General features: G+C 55.4%; 10 protein-coding genes across 10 annotated transcripts; 7 read left to right on the forward strand and 3 right to left on the reverse strand.

Moving 5' to 3' along the window:
• The first annotated feature begins 862 nt into the window (after nucleotides 1-862).
• Nucleotides 863-3,159, forward strand: B0H64DRAFT_124146 (cytochrome P450). The gene is made up of 8 exons (XM_062798010.1): nucleotides 863-1,294; nucleotides 1,375-1,507; nucleotides 1,555-1,892; nucleotides 1,954-2,069; nucleotides 2,121-2,261; nucleotides 2,313-2,710; nucleotides 2,764-2,907; nucleotides 2,960-3,159. The coding sequence occupies exons 1-8, from the start codon at nucleotides 1,069-1,071 to the stop codon at nucleotides 3,054-3,056; spliced, it is 1,593 nt and encodes a 530-aa protein (XP_062660948.1). The 5' UTR covers nucleotides 863-1,068; the 3' UTR covers nucleotides 3,057-3,159.
• Nucleotides 2,960-5,030, reverse strand: B0H64DRAFT_124168 (SGNH hydrolase-type esterase domain-containing protein). Its single transcript, XM_062798011.1, has 2 exons — nucleotides 4,372-5,030; nucleotides 2,960-4,308 (listed from the first exon to the last, which is right to left on the reverse strand). The coding sequence occupies exons 1-2, from the start codon at nucleotides 4,573-4,575 to the stop codon at nucleotides 3,202-3,204; spliced, it is 1,311 nt and encodes a 436-aa protein (XP_062660949.1). The 5' UTR covers nucleotides 4,576-5,030; the 3' UTR covers nucleotides 2,960-3,201.
• Nucleotides 5,031-5,626: 596 nt separating this feature from the next.
• Nucleotides 5,627-6,914, forward strand: B0H64DRAFT_431372 (uncharacterized protein; the record flags this gene model as incomplete). Its single annotated transcript, XM_062805966.1, has 2 exons — nucleotides 5,627-6,115; nucleotides 6,176-6,914. The coding sequence occupies 2 exons, from the start codon at nucleotides 5,627-5,629 to the stop codon at nucleotides 6,911-6,913; spliced, it is 1,227 nt and encodes a 408-aa protein (XP_062660950.1).
• Nucleotides 6,915-7,220: 306 nt separating this feature from the next.
• Nucleotides 7,221-8,896, forward strand: B0H64DRAFT_423581 (uncharacterized protein; the record flags this gene model as incomplete). The annotated part of the gene is made up of 3 exons (XM_062805615.1): nucleotides 7,221-7,535; nucleotides 7,592-8,241; nucleotides 8,323-8,896. Exons 1-3 carry the CDS (start codon nucleotides 7,500-7,502, stop codon nucleotides 8,894-8,896), a joined length of 1,260 nt encoding a protein of 419 aa, XP_062660951.1. The 5' UTR covers nucleotides 7,221-7,499.
• Nucleotides 8,897-9,400: 504 nt separating this feature from the next.
• Nucleotides 9,401-11,345, forward strand: B0H64DRAFT_124204 (uncharacterized protein). The gene is made up of 2 exons (XM_062798012.1): nucleotides 9,401-10,597; nucleotides 10,676-11,345. The coding sequence occupies exons 1-2, from the start codon at nucleotides 9,613-9,615 to the stop codon at nucleotides 11,011-11,013; spliced, it is 1,323 nt and encodes a 440-aa protein (XP_062660952.1). The 5' UTR covers nucleotides 9,401-9,612; the 3' UTR covers nucleotides 11,014-11,345.
• Nucleotides 11,346-11,437: 92 nt separating this feature from the next.
• On the forward strand, nucleotides 11,438-12,264 carry B0H64DRAFT_440903 (alpha-N-methyltransferase NTM1; the record flags this gene model as incomplete). The annotated part of the gene is made up of 3 exons (XM_062806519.1): nucleotides 11,438-11,664; nucleotides 11,732-12,070; nucleotides 12,126-12,264. 3 exons carry the CDS (start codon nucleotides 11,438-11,440, stop codon nucleotides 12,262-12,264), a joined length of 705 nt encoding a protein of 234 aa, XP_062660953.1.
• A 103-nt stretch (nucleotides 12,265-12,367) lies between these two features.
• On the reverse strand, nucleotides 12,368-13,270 carry B0H64DRAFT_473549 (ankyrin repeat-containing protein YAR1; the record flags this gene model as incomplete). Its single annotated transcript, XM_062808002.1, has 2 exons — nucleotides 13,005-13,270; nucleotides 12,368-12,822 (listed from the first exon to the last, which is right to left on the reverse strand). The coding sequence occupies exons 1-2, from the start codon at nucleotides 13,198-13,200 to the stop codon at nucleotides 12,368-12,370; spliced, it is 651 nt and encodes a 216-aa protein (XP_062660954.1). The 5' UTR covers nucleotides 13,201-13,270.
• Nucleotides 13,271-14,371: 1,101 nt separating this feature from the next.
• B0H64DRAFT_440905 (uncharacterized protein) lies at nucleotides 14,372-15,628 on the forward strand (the record flags this gene model as incomplete). The annotated part of the gene is made up of 1 exon (XM_062806520.1): nucleotides 14,372-15,628. The coding sequence occupies one exon, from the start codon at nucleotides 14,372-14,374 to the stop codon at nucleotides 15,626-15,628; it is 1,257 nt and encodes a 418-aa protein (XP_062660955.1).
• Nucleotides 15,629-16,883: 1,255 nt separating this feature from the next.
• On the forward strand, nucleotides 16,884-17,678 carry B0H64DRAFT_440906 (uncharacterized protein; the record flags this gene model as incomplete). Its single annotated transcript, XM_062806521.1, has 2 exons — nucleotides 16,884-17,009; nucleotides 17,073-17,678. The coding sequence occupies 2 exons, from the start codon at nucleotides 16,884-16,886 to the stop codon at nucleotides 17,676-17,678; spliced, it is 732 nt and encodes a 243-aa protein (XP_062660956.1).
• Nucleotides 17,679-18,137: 459 nt separating this feature from the next.
• Nucleotides 18,138-20,067, reverse strand: B0H64DRAFT_473550 (Spo11/DNA topoisomerase VI subunit A). The gene is made up of 8 exons (XM_062808003.1): nucleotides 19,598-20,067; nucleotides 19,467-19,533; nucleotides 19,302-19,410; nucleotides 19,153-19,242; nucleotides 19,023-19,103; nucleotides 18,892-18,963; nucleotides 18,499-18,808; nucleotides 18,138-18,443 (listed from the first exon to the last, which is right to left on the reverse strand). The coding sequence occupies exons 1-8, from the start codon at nucleotides 19,929-19,931 to the stop codon at nucleotides 18,160-18,162; spliced, it is 1,347 nt and encodes a 448-aa protein (XP_062660957.1). The 5' UTR covers nucleotides 19,932-20,067; the 3' UTR covers nucleotides 18,138-18,159.
• Nucleotides 20,068-20,181: the final 114 nt, after the last annotated feature.

The following is a 20,181-nucleotide window of genomic DNA, read 5'->3' on the forward strand; positions in this document are numbered from 1 at the left end:
TCATCCGACCTGGCACATCATGGAACGGGGCGGATGCCTACCTAGGTAGCTGAGGTAACGCAGCGCCCAGAAGAAACTCGGAAGCACCCCATGGCCAAGAACAGATTGCTTTTCCCTGGTTTGGTCTTCTTTTTGTCTTCGATTGCTTTCTTTTTATCCGATGCTAGTTGAACTTCCTCCCTTTGTAGCTAAAGTCCGGCTGTTTTTTAGTCAGTCAATGGATGTGGGTAAAAATCCCACATGGTCCCCGACGCGCAGCGTTTCTCAACAACAACAACAACAACGGGCAACACACCATCTGGAACATCCCGGGATCTCACGACCCCTGCGTTTCCTTTCCGATCTTGCGGTGGCGGTCTCACCATGCACACGGCCAAGTTCAACTTGCTGTGACAGGCTCCCAAGGATACACTGCTGCTTTCTCGACGGCTAGCTGCATCAAAGTCCAAACGATCGCCGGCGCTGGGCGGTGGAACGGGTTGTCCGCGTGCCCGCCAAGTTTTGAACAGCACTCCAACCCCTGGCGCGCCTGGGGCTGGCTTCCCAAACACAAACCTGCAACTTGGTGTGTCGTCGCAAACACAAGGACAGGAACGGTCTCCCCAGTGCTCCCTGCACAGAGCTGCAAAAAAAATGTAATGGTATTCCCACGTCATCGGTCCCTCGGAGCACTGAACTACGAAACCGATTTGTGCGTGATTACGAATAACTACCTTGTTACATGGAAACGTTTTCGTCCATACCAGTGGTCAGTTTGTCATGCACGGGATGGCGCAAAGGCCGAATTCACGAATTGTAAGAGCCCGCTGATCCTGCCGCCTCAAGAACCCCGCTACGTAGCTCGAGGATCATCACGAGAAACCACCGAATCACGTCAACCGCTTCTAACTTTTGCATCATCTTCCTCCATTCCCGCTATCAGACACGTACACAGTAGTTCTTTTTTACACTACCTCCCCCCACGATATAATACGAGGGAGAGAGTGTTCAACCAGCGGCACGAGTATTTAGCAGTTCCCCGATGCTTATGTCTTGATCAACTAACACCGTCGCTGAGACAAAAGGACCATGGGAGCTGAAATCCAATATATCGGTGCATTCAGCCTCTCAAGCGCCATTCTCATCGCAGGGCTGACTGTTGTCATTTGCGCTGCGTACCGCACGATATGGGCTCGTAAGAGCGGCATCCCCCCGCTTCCACCTGGCCCTCCACCCGAACCCCTATTGGGACATTATCGTATCGTCCCGGAAGACGCCGCGTTCAAGCGGTATGCTGAGTGGGCAAAGGAGTACGGTACGATATCGACGGGCCATTCCATGTGTGCGGCTGTCCAGACTAACACGTGCCATCCCTTGCCATTCTCGGCCCGAAAGAGAGCGATGTGCTTTTCTTTCAAACCTTTGGCACCAAATGGGTGGTTCTAAACACCCTCGCGGCAGCGACAGAGCTACTTGAGAAGCGAGGGTCGACCTACGCAGACCGCCCCCGTTTCGTTATGTTTGAGGAGTATGCCGCCCCTATGCGCGAGCACAACACACACTGACCCCGTCTAGGATGGGTTGGTCGCCGACGCTCACATGGCTCCGCTGGGGTCCAAAGTATCATCTTCACCGGAAGGTCTTACAGCCCCCCTTCACCAAGTCCCGGGTCGGCCAATACACGGCCCATCAGCGGAAGGAAGCCTTCATTTGTTGTAAGAACTTGATCGACAATCCGAACGACTGGCTCAGTTCCGTCAGACGGTTCTCCGTGGCCATCGTGCTCCAGATTGCGTATGGACTTGGGGTGGAAGGGCCCAAAAGTCGGTGGATTCAGTTGGCCGACGACACTGCCAACGCAATCGGAAAGTCGGGGGCGCCCGCCAGTTCAATCATGGACCGCTTTCCGGCGAGTGAGTATCGGAGTGTTTCGTCGAGGCCATGTTACCGACCAAGTCCTAATTCCGCTGGCAGCTCGGTATCTACCTGAATGGCTTCCCTTCATGGAAAGACTACGCTACGCCCATACCTGGAGGCCTGCCATCCAGAACCTCACAAGCCTCCCTTTTGAGGCTTCCTTAAAATTGATGGTATTGCAACTCCTTCGAAGCTTTGTGTGCATAAACTAATTCCGGTTCCAGGATTCGACAAACAACCACTCATTTGTTCATGAGCGGATGAGCATCTTAAATCATAATGCCCACGGCGGGTTACCTAATGATTTCGACCTGGAGGACATCAAAGGGGCAGCGGCGACCATCGTCATCGCCGGCAATGACACTGTGAGCCACAAAGCTCTAAGCGACTGTAGCGGGACGCTTACACTTTTCCAGACAGCTGCCACAGTCATGCTCTTCGTCCTCTACTTAATGCAAAACCCCGACGCGCAGCGCAAAGCACAAGAGGAGGTCGACCGAGTGGTAGGGAGCGATAGGCTGCCGACGTGGGACGACATCCCCAACCTGCCTTACACAAACCTCATCTTGCAGGAAACCTACCGGATGAACCCTCTCTCACCACTTGGCATTCCTCATGCAAGTGTTGCAGACGACGTGTACAACGGCATGTTCATCCCAAAGGGCACCGTGATTTATCCGAACGTTTGGGCCATGTCCCATGACGAGTCCGTCTATGCCGAGCCCTTCCGTTTCTGGCCCGAGAGGTATCTCCCCAAGGAGCAGGGTGGCAATGGAGAGCCGTTACCGGTGGGGAATTTCGGGTTTGGGCGACGGTAGGCAGATACCACAGACGTGATGAGTTCGGTACTGACTTAAGTTTATCTAGGATCTGCATTGGCAGGAACCTGGCGGAGAACAGCCTCCTGATCGTATTAGCCACCATGCTCGCCACCATTGATATTGACTGGCCGCGAGGAGCAGATGGCAAACCAACCCCTTTTGAGCCCGAGTGGTCATATAGGGGCCAGGCGTACGTTAATAACCGAATTACACATGAGGTACACTCACTGATTCGGGCACAGTTCCGTCTTGCCGTTCAGGAGCTCGATCAAAAGCCGGTCTCTCAAATCCAAAGCATTGCTGGATGGCGAGGTACAGGCTTTAGAGGGCCACTGTTGATGGCCAACAATGCCCCCATTTTCCCGTTGCATTTGTACTGGTGGCATCTCCTGCTCGGTCAACCACTTATTTACATAATACATCTCCCATCTTCGCCACGGCTATGCACTAGGTATTCGACCGCCTCCTTCCCTACCCCCCCACCTCACTCAAAGAAGTCCAAGGGAAACCCATCCGCCATCGCCTGAAATCCCGCCACATTCGGATGCAGATGGTCTCCGCCATCGTACTGCCTGGCCAACTGGCTCTTGGTCGCCGGATCCCCAATCAGCGTCGCAAAGTCCACCGTCGCATCGAACGTGCCGCTGCTCAGAATCCACTCATTCACCTTGACGCGGGTCTGCTCACGCACGGGGTTCGAATAGGACTGCCCGTTCCCCCCAAACGGCGTGATGGTCCCCCCAATCGTCTTAATCCCCGCCGCCTTGCAATCACTCGCAATCTTCTCATACGCCGCCTGCAACCTAGTCCCAATCCCATTCTGCGTCCCGGAATCCGTCCCACCGCCCCCAATATCATTCACCCCCTCAAACACCATCACCCACTTCACCCCGGCCACCTGCAGCGCGTCCCGCTCGTACCGCGTCAGCAGCGTGGGTCCCAACCCGCCCGACAGCACCGCATTCCCCCCCGCCGCCTGGTTGTTCACACCCACATGGCTCAGGTTCCCCGCCGCCTGCATGCGCGCCAGCAGCAGATCCGGCCAGCGATCATTCCCGTCGTCGTTGCTGCCGCGCCCGTCCGTGATGCTGTCACCGAGGATCACAAACGCGTGGGTCGTCGGCTCCGCCCACGCCTCGACCGCCGAGACAAAGTACCAGTGCTTGGTGCTGGCGCCGCCCGAGAGCGTGGCCGCGTCGACCCGGTTGCCGCTCTGCATGTGCGACGTCGTGCGGCTGCCCGGGTGGCCCGTGATGCTGCTGCCGGACTGGCCCGCCTGGGAGTAGAGGGAGACGGCGATGTTGGCTTGGGCCGCCACGGGGAAGTCGATCGGGTCCGTGTAGGCGACCTGCCCGCGCGGGATGGTCGTCGAGGCCGAGCCGTTGTTGAAGGTGAGGGGTTTGACCGTGGCTGCGTCGATGCCTGCTACGCCGGCCTTGCCGCCTTGCGGGAGGGCGATGGAGGCCGCCGTGATGGGCAGGTCGCTGCCGCCGAAGGTGTTGCTGATTTGCAGGCGGAGCCGCTCCGCGCCGATGGAGAGGTGCAGGGTCTGCCGCAGCGTGGCGTCGCGGAATACGCCGCCGCCTCCGTTCTTTTGGGTGCAGAGTTAGGGATACGCTTCTCTTTCTTTGTGGTTATGAGATTTGCAACTTACAAAAGGCGACGGGGGCATGTTGTTCGGCTCGACTAGCTGTGGCATCGACGTCCATGTGGCGACCCAGTGCCAGTCGGCATCTTGTCTAGGAGCCAGAGCATCCCGGCTCGATCCGGCATCTTCTGGGGTAGGGACGGCAGAAGTGTGAGGGGACAAGAGCAACAATGAAGCAGCGATAGCTGCCCAGCGTGTGAGAGACAACATGGCTGGACTCTTCGAGCGGTCACTCGAAACATACAGTAAGCGAGTCTTGGCTAGGAAACCGGTAGGGCGGACCCGAGAAAGGAGGCGATGCCTAGGGGGGTTTTGTACACACTAAGGTCGTATCCTCGGCGGATGTTCAGTGCCCGAAAGTTGATTTTGGCTAAGGAATTATGGAGTCTGATTTAGCCAGAGTTGGGCCCCGCGACGGGACATGGGCACAGCTGGTCTGGGTGATTTACCCTGCTGGATACTCATAGTTAGGGATCTGCGGCGGACCTCCCTACTGGTGGGATAATTCCGTGGACGGGACTACAACAAACCTTGATAGAACCTGTTTCATATTGTTTCCCAGATTCCCCATACGATCCACCGGTCCAAGACGATCACCTCATGTTTACCTCTAACCCCATCACTGAGCATAAACTGAGATTTACCTGTACATGTAATCAATTTGGGTTTGTCAGTTTGGGTTAAAGACTGCATCAAGTGAACTTACTAAATCGCTAATAGTCTCTCGGGGGTTACAAACTGAAGTACAAAATATATGGCATTAAAGGCAAGTGACTTTGGATCGGAAGGTAAATATTCCGCATTCTCTTTCTCTTTATTCCATGCCGTCTCCTCCTTTTATTGCCACCATTCTGTCCTGGCTTTCCCCTCTGAGCTCACAGACTGTCCATCTTCAATCTCAGCCTGCCTACAGTGCCTCCTTGAGTCATCAATCGCGCTGTATAGTTATGCATTTGGGAACACAGTGTTTAGATACGGGACAGGCTTACATGTGGGCAGAAATGAACACTACCTAGTTGTACGGCAAGGCTCGGTCAAGCGACTTCTTTGTCGGTCTGGCGACTCTAGCCACGTACAGTGAACAAGTGTCAGCTAAAGAAAGGCAGCTACAGCGAGAGTGTCGCAGTTAGGACAGCAAGCATATATACTGGCATGACATCCCCCCCTTATTACCATGATAGTAGCATTATTTCTGCAACGCTCCCATAACAAGGGAGCACCCGTGTATTCACTCCTCCCGTTGCTTGCTACTAACAACAATATGTTCACGTTTCTTCAGGGCAACGTCGTCCGCACCGGGCAGTCTGGCCATGCCTACGTCTTCGACGCTATGTCGGGCGAGACCTACATCTTCAACCGACCGATGATCAAAGGCGCGCAAAGCCAAGTACAACTCGTCACTAACATCAGGACCCACGAGGTTGTTGTGCAGAAGGTGAGTAAGCGCAAGCCGACCATTAAAGACGGCTATGATCTAGCCAAGGTCCCCGAAGACAACGAGGTGCGCATCCTTGACCATCTCAACGCACTCGTCCTCAACCCTGTTTACGACCTGCCCAGCGTGACTCCCCGCTGGAGCACATGCATCTCGCACGAGAAGATTGCTGTCGAGTCCCGTGGACGCAGACCCAAAATCCAGTGCCTGCAAATCAGCTACTGGAAGTTCTGCAACGCTAACAGCGTCGCCAGCGTATTCTCGAACTGGTGTGCGGGCCACATGGCCAACGACATGGAGGGTCGGCTGTTCCCCGTGAGTATTATTGCCCGATGCATTGCCCAAGTTTGCGAGACGTTACACTTCATGTACCAGGCCGGTAGCGAGGCCGTCTACCACTGTGATCTGCACATGGGCAACATCTTCGTGCATTACGACGAGCAGTCAGCCAAGGACGGCCTGCCGGACTTCTACATCGGGGACTTTGGCTGGGCGTGTACCGCCAGCGAGTCCCTGGCCCACAGCGAAGCCAGTCACGACGACCGCGGGCGCAAGTATCTCCATCCGGGATACTCCCCCCCTTTTACTTCCAGTTCGCCATTTCGGGAACCTACGCCTGGGGCTGCTCGGCCTGGTGAGCGCCGCCGGTGGGATGTGGACCGGCTCATAGGCGGGGTTTGGCAACTCGAGCGGCACACCGTTCTTCCTTGGACTAACGCCTGGACAATGAAGCCTGCTAGCCCACCGCCTCCGAGCAAGCAAGCGGAGGGTCTTCAGAGGTTGATGCGGATGATCAAGTTTGTGGATGCTCAAGATGAGACCATGGCGGCCCGCAACCCCCGCAGCCGCCCCCCGTCCCTGGTGGAGGTAGTTCGCGAGGCAAGGAAACTGGAGGCGTCGGCTTTGAGGGCCGAACGGGGAACCATAGACTTCGAGATGTTCTCCAAGTGGGGCCAGACTAAGCTGGCACAGAGCAAAGAGGAGGCGCCCTTTGTGTTCCCGAGCGAGAACCGAGGGGCACCCTTTCAGATCCAAGAGTTGAGGGTGGCGCGGGCCGAGAACTACGGGAACACTAACATCGAGGGGCCATGGACCTTGGTAAACTCGGAGTAAGGAGTACCTATCTCAAGTGATCGGAACGCATGTTTCGGCCTGAGAGGATCCTACTGTTTATGAACGCCTTCACGGTGTTGTGAGAAAAATGGAGAAACGTACTATGTAGAAAGGAAGTAGAAATCAAATTCAATAATGGCGAGTACTTTCTCTCCACTTTGTTGAGGAATTAATGATTTTTGAGTGTACCTCCTGATGACCTAACTTTTCGAGTTTTCTCGCATGTACATACCTACCTACATACAAATACACGGTTAACCAACTTCGCCGAAGCAACGAATGCTGAGTCCACATGTATAACAACGTATCCCTCTATACTCATACTCATATATAGGTACCAATCCTATAATCCGCCCCCACCATCCCCCACGAAGAAGCTTCTGTGATTGAACTCCGTGTCTCATTTCCGCCCCAACAAAACCCCTGTCAAGGGTCCCACCCTGCTCCAGTGTCCGATCAGCTCCCGCTTCGTTCACACCTATCGCGGTGGGCCTTGCGTGGTCAGTACCTCTAAGCAAACCGACCGAGACTTCACCTTCGCAACACCACATTGACCTTGGGAAACGGAAACAGTCAAACAGACAAGATGGAAATGCCAAATCTGCCGAAGTCGGTTGTCATAGTAAGTTAACGCTAAAACCAGCAGTACAGATATGAACGAGTCTGACCAGATGACAGGTCGGAGGCTCCCTAGCGGGCCTCCTTCATGGGCTGTACTTGAAGCGCCATGGCAGCAACGTCATGATTCTCGAGCAGGATCCCAGCGCAGTCCGGAGCAGTCACCAAGCTGGCATTGCCTTTGGGCCTAACGTGGATGAGATTCTCCGCAAGTACGACGACACGGGTGTGCAGAGCTGCATAGCTTCGCCAACCACCCAGATCGCCTACCGCAAGAGCTGGGATATCCATCTCAACATTGCCCGGCGTCTCACTAGCTGGGGGTTGCTGTACCGCATCCTGCGTGCCAACTACGACGGCTTGGCCTCCGATGCCGTCCCCAGTCCGCCACCCCCAAGAAAAGGCGACGGAGAAGCCGAGTACCGCTCCGGGAAGAAGGTCACGAACCTGCAGGACAATAACGGCACGATCACGGTCACCTTCGTCGATCAAGACGGAACGGAGGACTCCCTCACAGCCGACCTCGTCATCGGCGCCGACGGCGTGCACTCCACCGTCCGAACCCTCCTCCAAGCGCCCACCATCAAAGAATACTCGGGCTACGTCGCCTGGCGCGGCACCGTCCTGGAGCGCGATCTAACCCCCGAGACAGTCGCGTACTTTGCCGACCGCCCAACCCTCACCTTTCTCAAAAACACCTACCTCGTCTCGTAAGCCACCCCCTCCCCCCGAAACCAAACCCAAACCCAAACCCAAACCCATAACCAACCCCCCTCTCTCTCAACACCTAGATACCCCATCCCCCCCGATACAGGCACCTTCACCCAGGCAACCCGCCTGCTCAACTGGGTGTGGTACAGCAACGCGCCCGACCCCACCCCCTTCCTAACCGACGTGCACAACCGCACCCACAGCACGACCGTCCCCACGGGGCTCGTCTCGCCACCCCTCTGGCGCGCCCACCTCGCGGACACCGTCGCCCAGATGCCGCCCCACCTCGCGGCGCTGGTGTCGGCGACGCAGCCGGAGGCGGTGTTTGTCACCCGCGTCAGCGACGCGCTGTGCGGGCGCGCCGTGTTTTGTGGGGGGAGGGTGGTGCTGGTCGGGGATGCGTTGGCCACGTTTAGGCCGCACTTTGCGGTGGCGACGGAGCAGGCGGCGAGGCACTGTCTTGGGTTGGGGAGGGTTTGGGAGGGGGGGTTGGAACTGGAAAGGTGGGAGGGGGAGGTGACGGGGTATGGGAGACGGATGTGGATGGCGAGTCGGGTGTTGGGGGTGTGGGGGCTGGGCGGGTGGTGGGAGTTTTTGGGGGTGCTGGGGAGGTTTGTGGGTGTTGTGCTGGGGGGGTTGTTGGGGAGGGGGTGATGGTGATGGGCCGGTGGGAGTGGGGTTGTGATGTTGGGGTGGTGGGGGGTGGTTTTGGATAGAGAGATGTACAGTTGTGTGCGATTAATTAGATACTTGGATAGCTTTTTGTCTCGAGGATAGATTATTAGGTGATGAGATTTTCAAACCAACCAGTGCATACCTATGGTAAGTAGATAGGAATGAAGTCGCGAGAATGCGGCTGTAAATTGTAAATTCAGGGAAAGGTTTCGATTATTGTTTTGAAAAACATCAACAAATTACCAAGTCAATAGACAGGACACACCGTGTCCGTTGACTAGCATGACGATCTTTGCATTCAGATCTGAAAAAAGTAGAAACATCAGAGCCCAATATTACAGACCTACATCAACAAAATACAGCACTTTGCGGTTCCAAGCAGGCCGTCCGCACAGCCGCAGTGAGGCCTACCGCATTGCTGGTTTCCCTGCCCCACTTTAAGGCAAACGCTCTGGTTTCGTTGCGCTGCGGAAACCACTCGGCCTTGTTTGTTGCTTGTTAATTACCTGCCTGGTACGTGAAGTTCGGGCGGAGATCTTTTCAATTCTCCGAACTTCACGTTACAAACGAAGAAACTGCATTTATTCCCAAGTTAGACAACGCAAAAATGGACTACCTCGACAATGTCGACGCTCAGACACTGAGTATTATCATTCAGACGCAGCTGGAGGACCTCCAGGAAATCGCACGCACTCATGCGCCCAAAGGCAAGGGCCCGCGCAGGGGAGCACGATGCCAGCACCGACTTGATCGCTGCCATTAACGCCTATAACGCCGAACTGACCGCCACGGCACAGATCTTGGCCGACGAGGCCATGTGCAAGAGCATCGCCAACGCCGTGGATACTGATGCCGACTTGATCAGCGCCGCCCTGTCACAGGAAGACCAACTTCTCCAGGACAGAGAGTTTGCCTTCACCCTGAGCGGTCAGCAACGCCCGGCCGCGACCAGCGCCCAGGATGTCTCCCAGAAGTCGTTCTTATCGACTACCACCGACGAGGACATGCTCAAGAAGCTGAGGGCGCTCAACATTTCCCCTTCCCCCGCTGCCCACCGTTCCTACTCGGAGCAAACGCACGTGGACCAGCCCGAGTCCTCTTCCTGGGCGCAGAGCAGACGCCACCCGCCCGCCCCCAAACCAGCACCCAAACCAGCAATACGCAAGCCAGCCGCAGCGAGCAGACCCTGTGTCGCCTGCACCGACAACCACCCGGACAACCACCTCGCCAAAAGCCCCTCCTGCGGCCACGAATACTGTCTGGGCTGCCTCCGGTCGCTGTTCACGTCCTCCCTCACCGACGAGACGCTCTTCCCCCCCAAGTGCTGCGGGCAGCCGCTCCCCATCGACGCGTGCAGGCGCTTCCTCACGCAGGCCATCGTGGGCCAGTACCAGGCCAAGAAGATCGAGTTTGAGACCCCCAACCGCACCTACTGCCACCGGCGGCCCTGCTCGGCGTTCGTGCCGCCGCAGTTCGTCCGCGGCGGGATCGCCCATTGCGCCCAGGCGGGCTGCCGGGCCCAGACCTGCGCCGTCTGCAAGGGCGAGGCCCATTCCGGCAGCGACTGCCCCCAGGATCCTGCCACGCAGGAGATGCTTCGGCTGGCGGCCGCCGAGAACTGGCAGCGCTGCTACGCGTGTGCCCGGTTCGTGGAGCTGGATACCGGGTGTAATCATATTAGTAGGTTGAAAGTTTCCGGACTGCGGTGTTATTAGTGATGAACCGTGCTGACAATGAATCCTTCTCCGCTCCTTCCAGCTTGCCGCTGCAGCGCCCAATTCTGCTATGTCTGCGGCGAACGCTGGAAGACGTGTCCGTGTGATCAGTGGGACGAGAGGCATCTGCTGAACCGCGCCAACGTCGTCGTGGACCGGCATGCCGGGGCTCGACCGATGCCCCAGGCCCAACGAGCGGGCCTGGTGGAACGGGAGATGGCCAACTTGGTGGAAAACCATGAGTGCCAGCACAGGTCCTGGAGGTCGCGTGGCGGCAGCCACCAGTGTGAGGAGTGCTACCACACCCTACCGAATTTCATCTACGAGTGTCGGCAGTGCCAAATCCTGGCTTGCCGTCGCTGCCGCTTCAATCGGCTCTAGCCTCCTGACGACAAACGGATTGGTTATCTTGTTAACTGGGGCGAATCAATGGCCCCCCCGGTCGTCCGGCTCATGAAGTACAGATTCTTGTTGGTCCAGAATTAGATCACGGGAAGCTGAGGTTGTACGACTTCCCGCCCCCGAGCGAGTAGCAATTGACTGGGTTGAGTCAGAACTTCAGGTTCATGGGCAATATAGGTAGTCCTACGGCGCAGCAATGAATAGAGGAACCACCCAGGCGAGAGGGAGACGTTAAACCCTAACCCTACTCTCCCAGGCAGCAAAATTCCCTTCAATGCTACCTACCTCCTGCCAGTTTCATGCTTCCAAACTCCGAACCAACCTACCTAGTTACATGACCGCACCCTCAAAAAATCGAACCTTCAAATCAACAGCAGCCCGAAACACTACAGCGATTACAACCATGGCCACTAACGATACGGCACCTGAAAACGTCGACTCTCTCATCAACCGGGATGACGGGAGGAAATACTGGGAAAGCGTTGATGCCACCGTCGATGCCATGCTTGGGGGGCTTCCTCACGTCAGCAGAGTCGAGATTCGGGGCTCGCGGAACTTCCTAGCCAAGCTCGGTATCGGATCCAAGCCCGGCCAACGGGTTGTTGCGAGCGCTCTGGAGGGAGGCGCTGGGTGAGTGTGGAAGGGCTACCACCCAGCGAGTCAGTGGCCCAGTCAGAAACCTAACTCTCTCTCCCAGCATCGGCCGCGTCACCGAGGGTCTACTCCTCGACGGCATCGCCCAAAATGTCGACGTCATTGAGCCCATCGCCAAATTCACGGCCGAGTTGCAAGGCAGACCGGGGGTAAGAAGCATTTTCACCATGGGCCTCGAGGACTGGCGGCCGAGCCACGGTGTCCAATACGATCTTATCTGGGTACAGTGGTGTGCCGGCCACTTGACCGACGAGCAGCTAGTCCAATTTCTGGAGAGGTGTAAATCGACATTGAACCCAGACGGAGGCGTGATCGTATTCAAAGAGAACAACAGCACGGCAGGGGAGGACATGTTTGATCATGTCGACAGCTGCGTTACAAGGTGTGTTCTCTCCTTCGCTGGTCTCCCAGTCGTCCGTCTCTAACCAGCGTCACAGACACGACAACTCCTTCCGGCGCTGCTTTGGCGCGGCGGGCTTGCGGATCATCCAGACCGAGTTGCAAAAGGGATTGCAAAACACGGGGGTGGCCCTCTTACCAGTCAGGATGTACGCACTGCGGCCTACGCAGCCGTGATAGAGGCTGCAAGTAGGTAGCCCAGACAAACCAGTATATATACCACCGGCAGTCACAACCAGTCCCGCGTCGCCCCTTTTGTCATCATAAAATCTCATCATTTTCACGCCTTGTCCCCGTTAACCTCCTCCCCCTTACCACCCCCCTTCCTTTCCCCCTCCTTCCCCGCCACCACCACCACCTCCCCCTCGTCCTCACCACCCTCACCACCCTCACCATCCTCCCCATCCCCATCCCCCCCAACACCAACCCCCTCCACACCCCCCGCCAGCCCCTCAACATCCTCCCCCTCCCGCACCCCACTCTGCCTCAAGAAATAATCCACCACCTCGAACTTGTCCCCGAACCCCGCCAGGTCCAGCGGCACGTAGTTCTTGTCGTTGGCCAGCGCCACCGACGCCCCTTGCTCCACCAGCGCCTTGACTACGCCCAGGTGTCCGCCCAGGGCTGCCCAGTGCAGGCCTGTGTTGCCGTAGGCGTTGGCCGCGTCGAGGAAGGCTTGTTTGGAGGGTTGGGGGTGCGGCGGGGTGAGGTAGGTTAGGAGGTGGGTTACTGTTTCTAGTGGGGGGTTTAGTTTTGGGTTGGTTTTGGGGTTGGGTGTTGATTTTGGGTGGGAAAGGGGGTGTTGAGTTTTTTTTTTTTTTGGGGGGGGTTTGAGATTTTTCTTGGGGGGGTGAGGGGGTTTGTGGTGAGGGTAGCGAGTGAGAGAATAAGACTCGGATAAGAGAATGAGGGCTTACCCAGATGCCCGTTCCCTGTCGCCATGTGCAGGCAAGTCGACTTCCCCTCGTCTTTTGCGCTTGTGAGAATGTCGACGGGTGACACCTTTTCCCGCTCGGCCAGCGATGAGAGGAGAGTGGTCAGCTCATCCTTGTCGCCTGTCCGCGCGGCATACAAGAGGTCGTCGATTTCATCTTCGCTCAATTGGGGCGCCATTTTTTGGTCAGTGGCGTCCGCAGCGAGGACTGACAAAAAAGGAATCTGATGTTGATTTCGGGTGTGTGGCTCAAACCCGCGAGTGAAACTGACATCACGGCCGCCATTGAAATTTTTGGTGGTCGTTGTGGCCCAAACAGTGCGAGTTACACGGAGTTAGTATACGCACTGTACCCCTGACTCCGACGGCGTGGTGTATTCCAACCCCAACCAACACTGGCGGAGCTTGAAGCGAACTGACAAGCTGCTAAGTAATGACGGGAAGAATCACTTTAGTCAGTGGTTATAGTTCGTAAACTGAGTCCAGCAATTGTGTTGCGTCCTCCCCTGTTACCCCCCTTTGCCCCTTGAGACCACTCGTGCCGTCATGGACATATATGAATGATGGATGCCCTCGATTATTAACATTCGCTTTACATGGGCGCCTGTAAATGGTCTATTAGCTACGATACTCCCTGCGTTTGATACGGACAAAGCGTTTGGACCAGGGCTGGGGGTTTTTAATGACGAACCGTCCAATATCACACCTGAGTTGCGAGGCACCAGAACACAAAGGAATATGCAATCAGACGACCCTTGTTTACTTTCTAAAAAACAGCGTATTACAATCGTCTCAGTTTGCTTTAGCTCAACTTTCAAGTGTTTATTTCGCACCGGTTCCCAAGGACAACCACTGCGGTATTGTAGAGGTTAATTGCATCCAAGACACTTCCTACATATACTAAATAGCATTTACTTGTTTCTTAACTACCTATCCCTTCCTTTATATGTATCTGGCACTGTTTATAGCGCACTCGGTCAAGATGTCCAAGCACGTTAGATGTCCAAGCACTACCTAGGTTAAGATGCCAACCATATCAAATGTCCAAGCACTCGACAAAATGTCCAAGCACTTGGTCAAGATCCCAAGTACGTCAGACGTCCAAGCACTAGGTCAAGACACCCAACCACATCAAATGTCCAAGCACTCGACAAAATAAAATGTCCAAGCACTCGGTCAAGATGCCCAACCACGTCACGATATCTCGCACTGACCTCCTTACCCCATTCCTTAGAGGCCTCAGTCCACATGTCAAAGGCCCAGGTCCATCGTACCCTATAAATAGCAGGCTCAGCCCTCTTCTGAATGACCAAACCTCCCTGATTGTTGCCTCTCTCCCATATTTTCGAAATGAAGCTCCTCACGTCCCTTACGCGAGAGGTTGCCTCTCTCCATCGCACAATCGAAGAGCAAAAACAGTATATCAAGCAGCTAGAGGGCGCAGTCGAGCAGAAGGACGAGGAAATTGCCGCTCTCAAGGCACGAACCAAGTCACTTCAGCACCTAAACGGGCTTCCCGGCGGCAGCAACCCACAGCACCAGTCTCTCGTCACTCCCAAGTCCTACACCCCTACCAGGCCTCTGCCCGCCTCAAGCCTCCGGCCATTCATGAGACAAAGGGGGCCTTCTGCGTCATGCCCGGTCAAGCTTACCGCCCCACCATCCCCGCCAACAAGGCATACATTCCAGGTACGGGGTCCGTACGGCTGTAAGGGGCTTCCCTATCACTACATCGATGGCCTCCTCAGCGCCCCCGCAAGAGATGACTGGGGTAATTTACTCGAGACTTTGCAAGGGACTGAGTCAATCCCGGATCCGGCAACACTTGACGAGAACGAGAACGCCGCCTGCCCCCCCGAGCCGGACACACCAGTACTGATCACGTCCCGCCCAGCCCCCCCAGCTGACAGTTCCACCTACAAGAACTGGGTCAAGGAAGAGCCCGGCCTGGCGTTGTGCTTTGGAAACCACGCCATGGCGTTTGACTACGCTCGACTCGCTTTGGATCTCGGAAAGGAGGCGTTGTGGCACTACGCCAAAGCCAGGCATCCGGAGCTGTGGGAGAGGCTGTCCCCGATCTCACCGACCTTCATCCGCGCATGCTGGGGCGAGCTGAATCAAGTGACACTAGGCTGGAAGCTCGCCCCAGAAATCAAGTGCGAGCTCGAGGACTTCTCGCAACTCCGCAACTTCGTCGCTCACCCGGACCCGCCAGAGGCCCTGGCGGCATACGACAAGGTTGTGCGGCTTGCGGAAGCCCTAATCTTGAGGATTGGCGATGAGGCACGGCTAGGTAAACTTCGGGAGGCGAGGCAGGCCTTGCGTGCAGAAGCCGTCACGATGGCCGCCGACATCGAGACACGCGGGGCTCTGGCACAGTTGCAGGCCGGCCATATCGAGGAAAGCAGCGTGTGGGACCCGCCACACATCGACCTGTTCAAGCGTTTACTCTTTTTACCCGAGTATCAGCGGGTTGACCCACACGCCGTACACCCCGTGGTGCTGCGGATCGCCGAGGGGTGGGGGACCATCAACGCCGTCGGCGAGAAGGAAGACGAGCCGCCCGTGGTGACAACCCTTGACATCAGATACCCTCCGAGCTGGTAGGCCACTGCAGCTACCTATCGTGGGCCTCATGACCCCTTCGCAGTCTGTATCAACCTGTCGCCCTCCCCCTGTCGCAATCTGGTGGCACTCCTGGCTCTTGAAGGCGGGATTCTCTGTACCCCTGCTTATGAGGCTCCGGGACAAGGATCGTTGGAAACGAGTGTGGGATATACGCGATGCTTTGTATCCTGGCTTGAAGGGGGTTCTAACAGACATCGAATATGTGAGGTATGAGCTTATAATTATTGATTTAGTCTTTCCAGCGTCTTATTATTCTCTTAAATAGATAGATCACTACCTACACTTAGCAGCACCCGGGTTAACTAATTACCCTACTTGCTGTTTAGTCTATTAAGTGCGAAGCATGCAATCTTTGTATAGGTTCCAATCTAATTACATCGATACGTACATGTTATTCTCAACATTATAAACCTCTAGGCTTTCCTACATCCACGCAACCAATCACTGGTAGCACCAGATTCATTTCCATAAACACTCTAACCTCGCCCATGTGATACCCAGTGCTCGTGTCATCATACCATCCGCATCCCCCTACGCTTCCTTGCTCGGATCTTTCGTCCGGTTGACAGTCCTTACCTTATACCCAGTAAATAGCACGCGTCACTATGCACATTCTTTTACAGATGGAATCTATGCGGGCATTCTGACCCAGAATGTTTGCCACGCTCCATTTTTCACGAGGTCGGACGAAAGCCAGTTCAGTCCTTTTCTACCGCCCCCTCCCCCCAAGCCCCTCTCTAGGTACTCTTCTCTTTTGGTCCTTCTCTACTCTTCTCCCCTACCGCCACCGACAGTTTGTGCCCCTCAAGATCCCGCTCCCAGATTCACCATGAAGCTTGTGGGCACGACTACCAGCCAGATAGTGCGGCTACAGCGGGAGGTAAAACGACTGGAAAAGGCAAATGCTAGGCAAGCTAGACAGATAGCTAGCCTTTCTCGGCTTAAAGGTCTTTCTGTAGGCAGCAATCCTCGCCGCCCGATCACTCCCGTTGCTGCTGACAACGCTTCGAGCACCTCTATCCCCGTTGCCTCTCCTAAGACCCCATCGTACACGAGGTCCACGATGGCGTCCGAAGCACGGCGGGGGGGGACAGAGCTCACCGGCGAAACATCTCAACAGCACGGGGGTAGAATCGTGACGATACACGGCGAAAGGTGGTGTTATAAGCACGACGGCGATGGGAAACTCTATAAACTCCAAGAGTCCCCCGGGTCTGGGACAATCGATCCCGTCATGAGTCCCGAGCCCCCCGACTCACCCGACTCACCCGAGTCACCCGAGCCGCCACCGCTCAGTGAGCCAGCCCTTCCCTTCCAGCACCCGGCCGTCATTTATTATGGCCCGAGGGTTTGGTGGGCGGTATGTCAGGGAGAAGAAAGGAAGCATAACTGGATGCGGGATCATAAATTTGATCATCTCCAGTTCTGCTTCGACGAGATGGCGGCTCTGGAGTACACCCAGACCGCGTTCAGGCTTGGAAGGGAAGCTCTCTGGGAGTATACGCGGATCCATCATCCCGAGTTCCACAGGCGACTATCAAAAGCTTCACCACTCTTTATCCGGGCCTCACAGACCGAGTTCGAATACTCGACCATAGGGTGGTCACTCGCCCCAGAACTTAAACCCGCCCTTTTAAAGTTCAAGGATTTACGCAACTTCGTCTCGCATCCGTGTGAGCAAGGCGAACTCTCTAGTTACGCTGAAGAAGCCGACAAGGGTCTCTATCTGTTGAAGATGCTCGGCGATGAGGCTCGTATCCAACAATTTCGGGCCGCCAGAGACGCTTTGCGCACCCAGGCCGAGCAGACGTTCACCGAGATCCAAGACCGTGGAGCCCTCCTTTACGACCTGCAAGGCGACTACGTTGAGGACGTGTCCTGGGACCGTCGTCACACCGCCGTGTCCTGGCGCTCCGTGACGGGGCGCGCTCGCAGATCCCTTGAACCAAAAAGCATACCAATACACCCGGCAATTTCACGGGCCGCTGAGGCATGGCAGAATTTGAATTCAATAGAACGGGAGAAATAATGTCCCACGGATGGATGGTAATGGAAATTAGCGCCGGAGAAGTAATATATTCATGTATCTAGAACAAAAGGGGGTGGCCTTGAACCCATCTTTAGTACTATAATAACTAATTGCCCTACTCACTCCCGCTCGCCTTTCTTGCCTGCTGTGTATTCTCGTCAACTTGAAGCGAGGAACATCATAGGTTCCATGATTACCATATATGAGCATACGTGTAAGAATAATACTGACAAACATTGATCATACTCTTCTTGCATCAACAAAACGGGACACTCAATGCCACTCCCTGACCCTTCACATACCTACCTAGGTAAGAAAGCTTTCCTTTCCTCGAGCACGCAGGCTATATATAACGCGGTTGTCTCACCCAGCATCATGGGGCGGACATTCCAACAATGTCTAACACCTGGCCCCGAGCAAGAACGAGTAGCACTAGTGTCATCTCGAAACGTAGAGAGAGCCGAGATCACCCCGGAATATATTAAACTACATGTTTGCTCAGCTTCCCATCCAGCCACTCCGAAATGTCCCCATAGTTGTCGACCGCCTGTATCTCAGCCTTGATGTTGAGCATCAACATCCGCTGCAGCTCACGCATCTGCTCCGCCCCATCATCGCTCATGCTTTCTGCGCCAGACACCTCCTTCATTACTTCAACGGCTTTCCGCCTGTCGTGCCGGGTGAGAGGAAGAATCGATTCGCTCGGCCCCCGTCTTTGCAGCTTGTTAGTCCTCGCCCTTTTTGTTGGCCTCTCACTCTGCGATCCTAGACAGCAGCTCAGCCAACCAAAGTCCATACATGCAGGTTAGTATGATCTCACCGTCAAAAGAATCGGCCACGGACACTTGGCTGGCCGTTCCCTGGCTAGCCTGGCTGTGACCGATGTCGCTAGTTCCTTGAACGTGCGCGGCCTCGTTGAAGATGTCGTCGCTGATGATGCCCAGCCATCGAAGCTTCGGCGCTGTGGCATTCTCCTCGTGATCCAAGCGCCGGCTCCCATATCGGTATGTCCGCATTATGGCAACCCCGTGAGGGTCAAAGTCAACCAGGACAAACAACTCCAGCTCGGGCCGGAGTGTACTCAAGACGGATAGGAAACGTCTTGTGGTTAGATCTGGGAATCCCTTCGCCTATGTAAAACATACACATTTACGAATTAGCACAGTCCTGTTCATCGTGATGGACAAGGCTTAGCAGGTGTGCCTCCCCATACCGTTATAAGGATTCCATGTCCCGCCCGAGAAGTGGTGGAATACTGGGAAGCAGCCAACGTCCGGAATGTCGCCTTATGCCGTTAGTCGCAAAGCCGCGAAGCAGGCTGCATTTTTCGGGGGGTGATTATACCTCTTTCTCAATGACCAAGACCCATCGCGTCGCGCGAAAGTTAATCTTCTGTATGGAACTGATCGACGGCAACAGGGACCCCTATAGCGGTTAATTATGGGAATTAACATTATTATATCCCAACACATACCGTGTCACCCGCGATATCGCAGCTGTGGGTGGAACCGTCGCGAAGGATGAGGTCAATGGGCCCAGAGATCAGGCCCTTCGCTGCAGCAACCTAAGGTATTCAATAATACGTTGACAGTGGAGTGCCCGGGGCGGATGCGAGGGTCTTACGATGCTCAAATCCTCGCGGCCAACTCCCAGAGTAAAGGCGAGGTTATCCACCATGTCGTCCACCACGCTCTGCGACCGAAACAGGTCGGGGTTCTGGTAGTAAATGTTTCTAGATACCGTCACGGTTCTGGCCAACTTGTCAAAGAAACGAACGGCAAGTCTCACCTTTTCGTAATCAAGTTTCCAGAGAGGAGCGCTTCGTGTGACATCTCAATGATACGGAAGAGAGCTTCTAGCATGGCACACGAAATGTAAGCTCAACACGACCAGGGTCTGCCTCCCTTCGTCGCTCGTACCAAACCTCTTTGCCTCCTGGACTGTCCGCCCTGGAAATTTTACGACGTCAAGCGGGCGGCTTTCGCCATGTCTCGGCTGTGAGTTGGCCCCATGATTGGGAGATCGAATGCTTTGATAAGGAATCACGAGCTCGTTGCCAGTGCAGACTGCATCCACGATTGATTCTAATAAGGCTTCTATTTGGGAGATGGCGGGCGTCTGAGTACCGAGGGGAATTTGCACCGCCCGTGAGCCGATCTCTGGTGAGAGTGAGGGATGGTGTCTGGCAGGGGCGTCAGAGGTCTGCGTCATGTTCATGCTGCCGTGCTGTTGGGCCCCTGAAAATGAAAACATATTTCCGTATTCGGAAAGTGACAAAAATGACCAGACAAATCAAACCGCCAGGGCGCGTAATCCGCGGCGCAGATGCGATCTGCGAAAAAGCAAACAAGGAATTTTATAGTGAGGCAAGACTGAGGGCGGCAATCCCCCCGCATACATCAAATATTTTTCATCTTTTCATCAGAGTCGTTCCTTCCGATCGAGATCTTGAGAGCTCCTTCATGGCGCGCGGCCCAGTTTTCGGATTGCGCGGGTTGCGGGG

Source organism: Chaetomium fimeti (genome assembly GCF_033439085.1).
Source record: "Chaetomium fimeti strain CBS 168.71 chromosome Unknown B0H64scaffold_3, whole genome shotgun sequence".
In the NCBI taxonomy this organism is placed as follows: domain Eukaryota; kingdom Fungi; phylum Ascomycota; class Sordariomycetes; order Sordariales; family Chaetomiaceae; genus Chaetomium; species Chaetomium fimeti.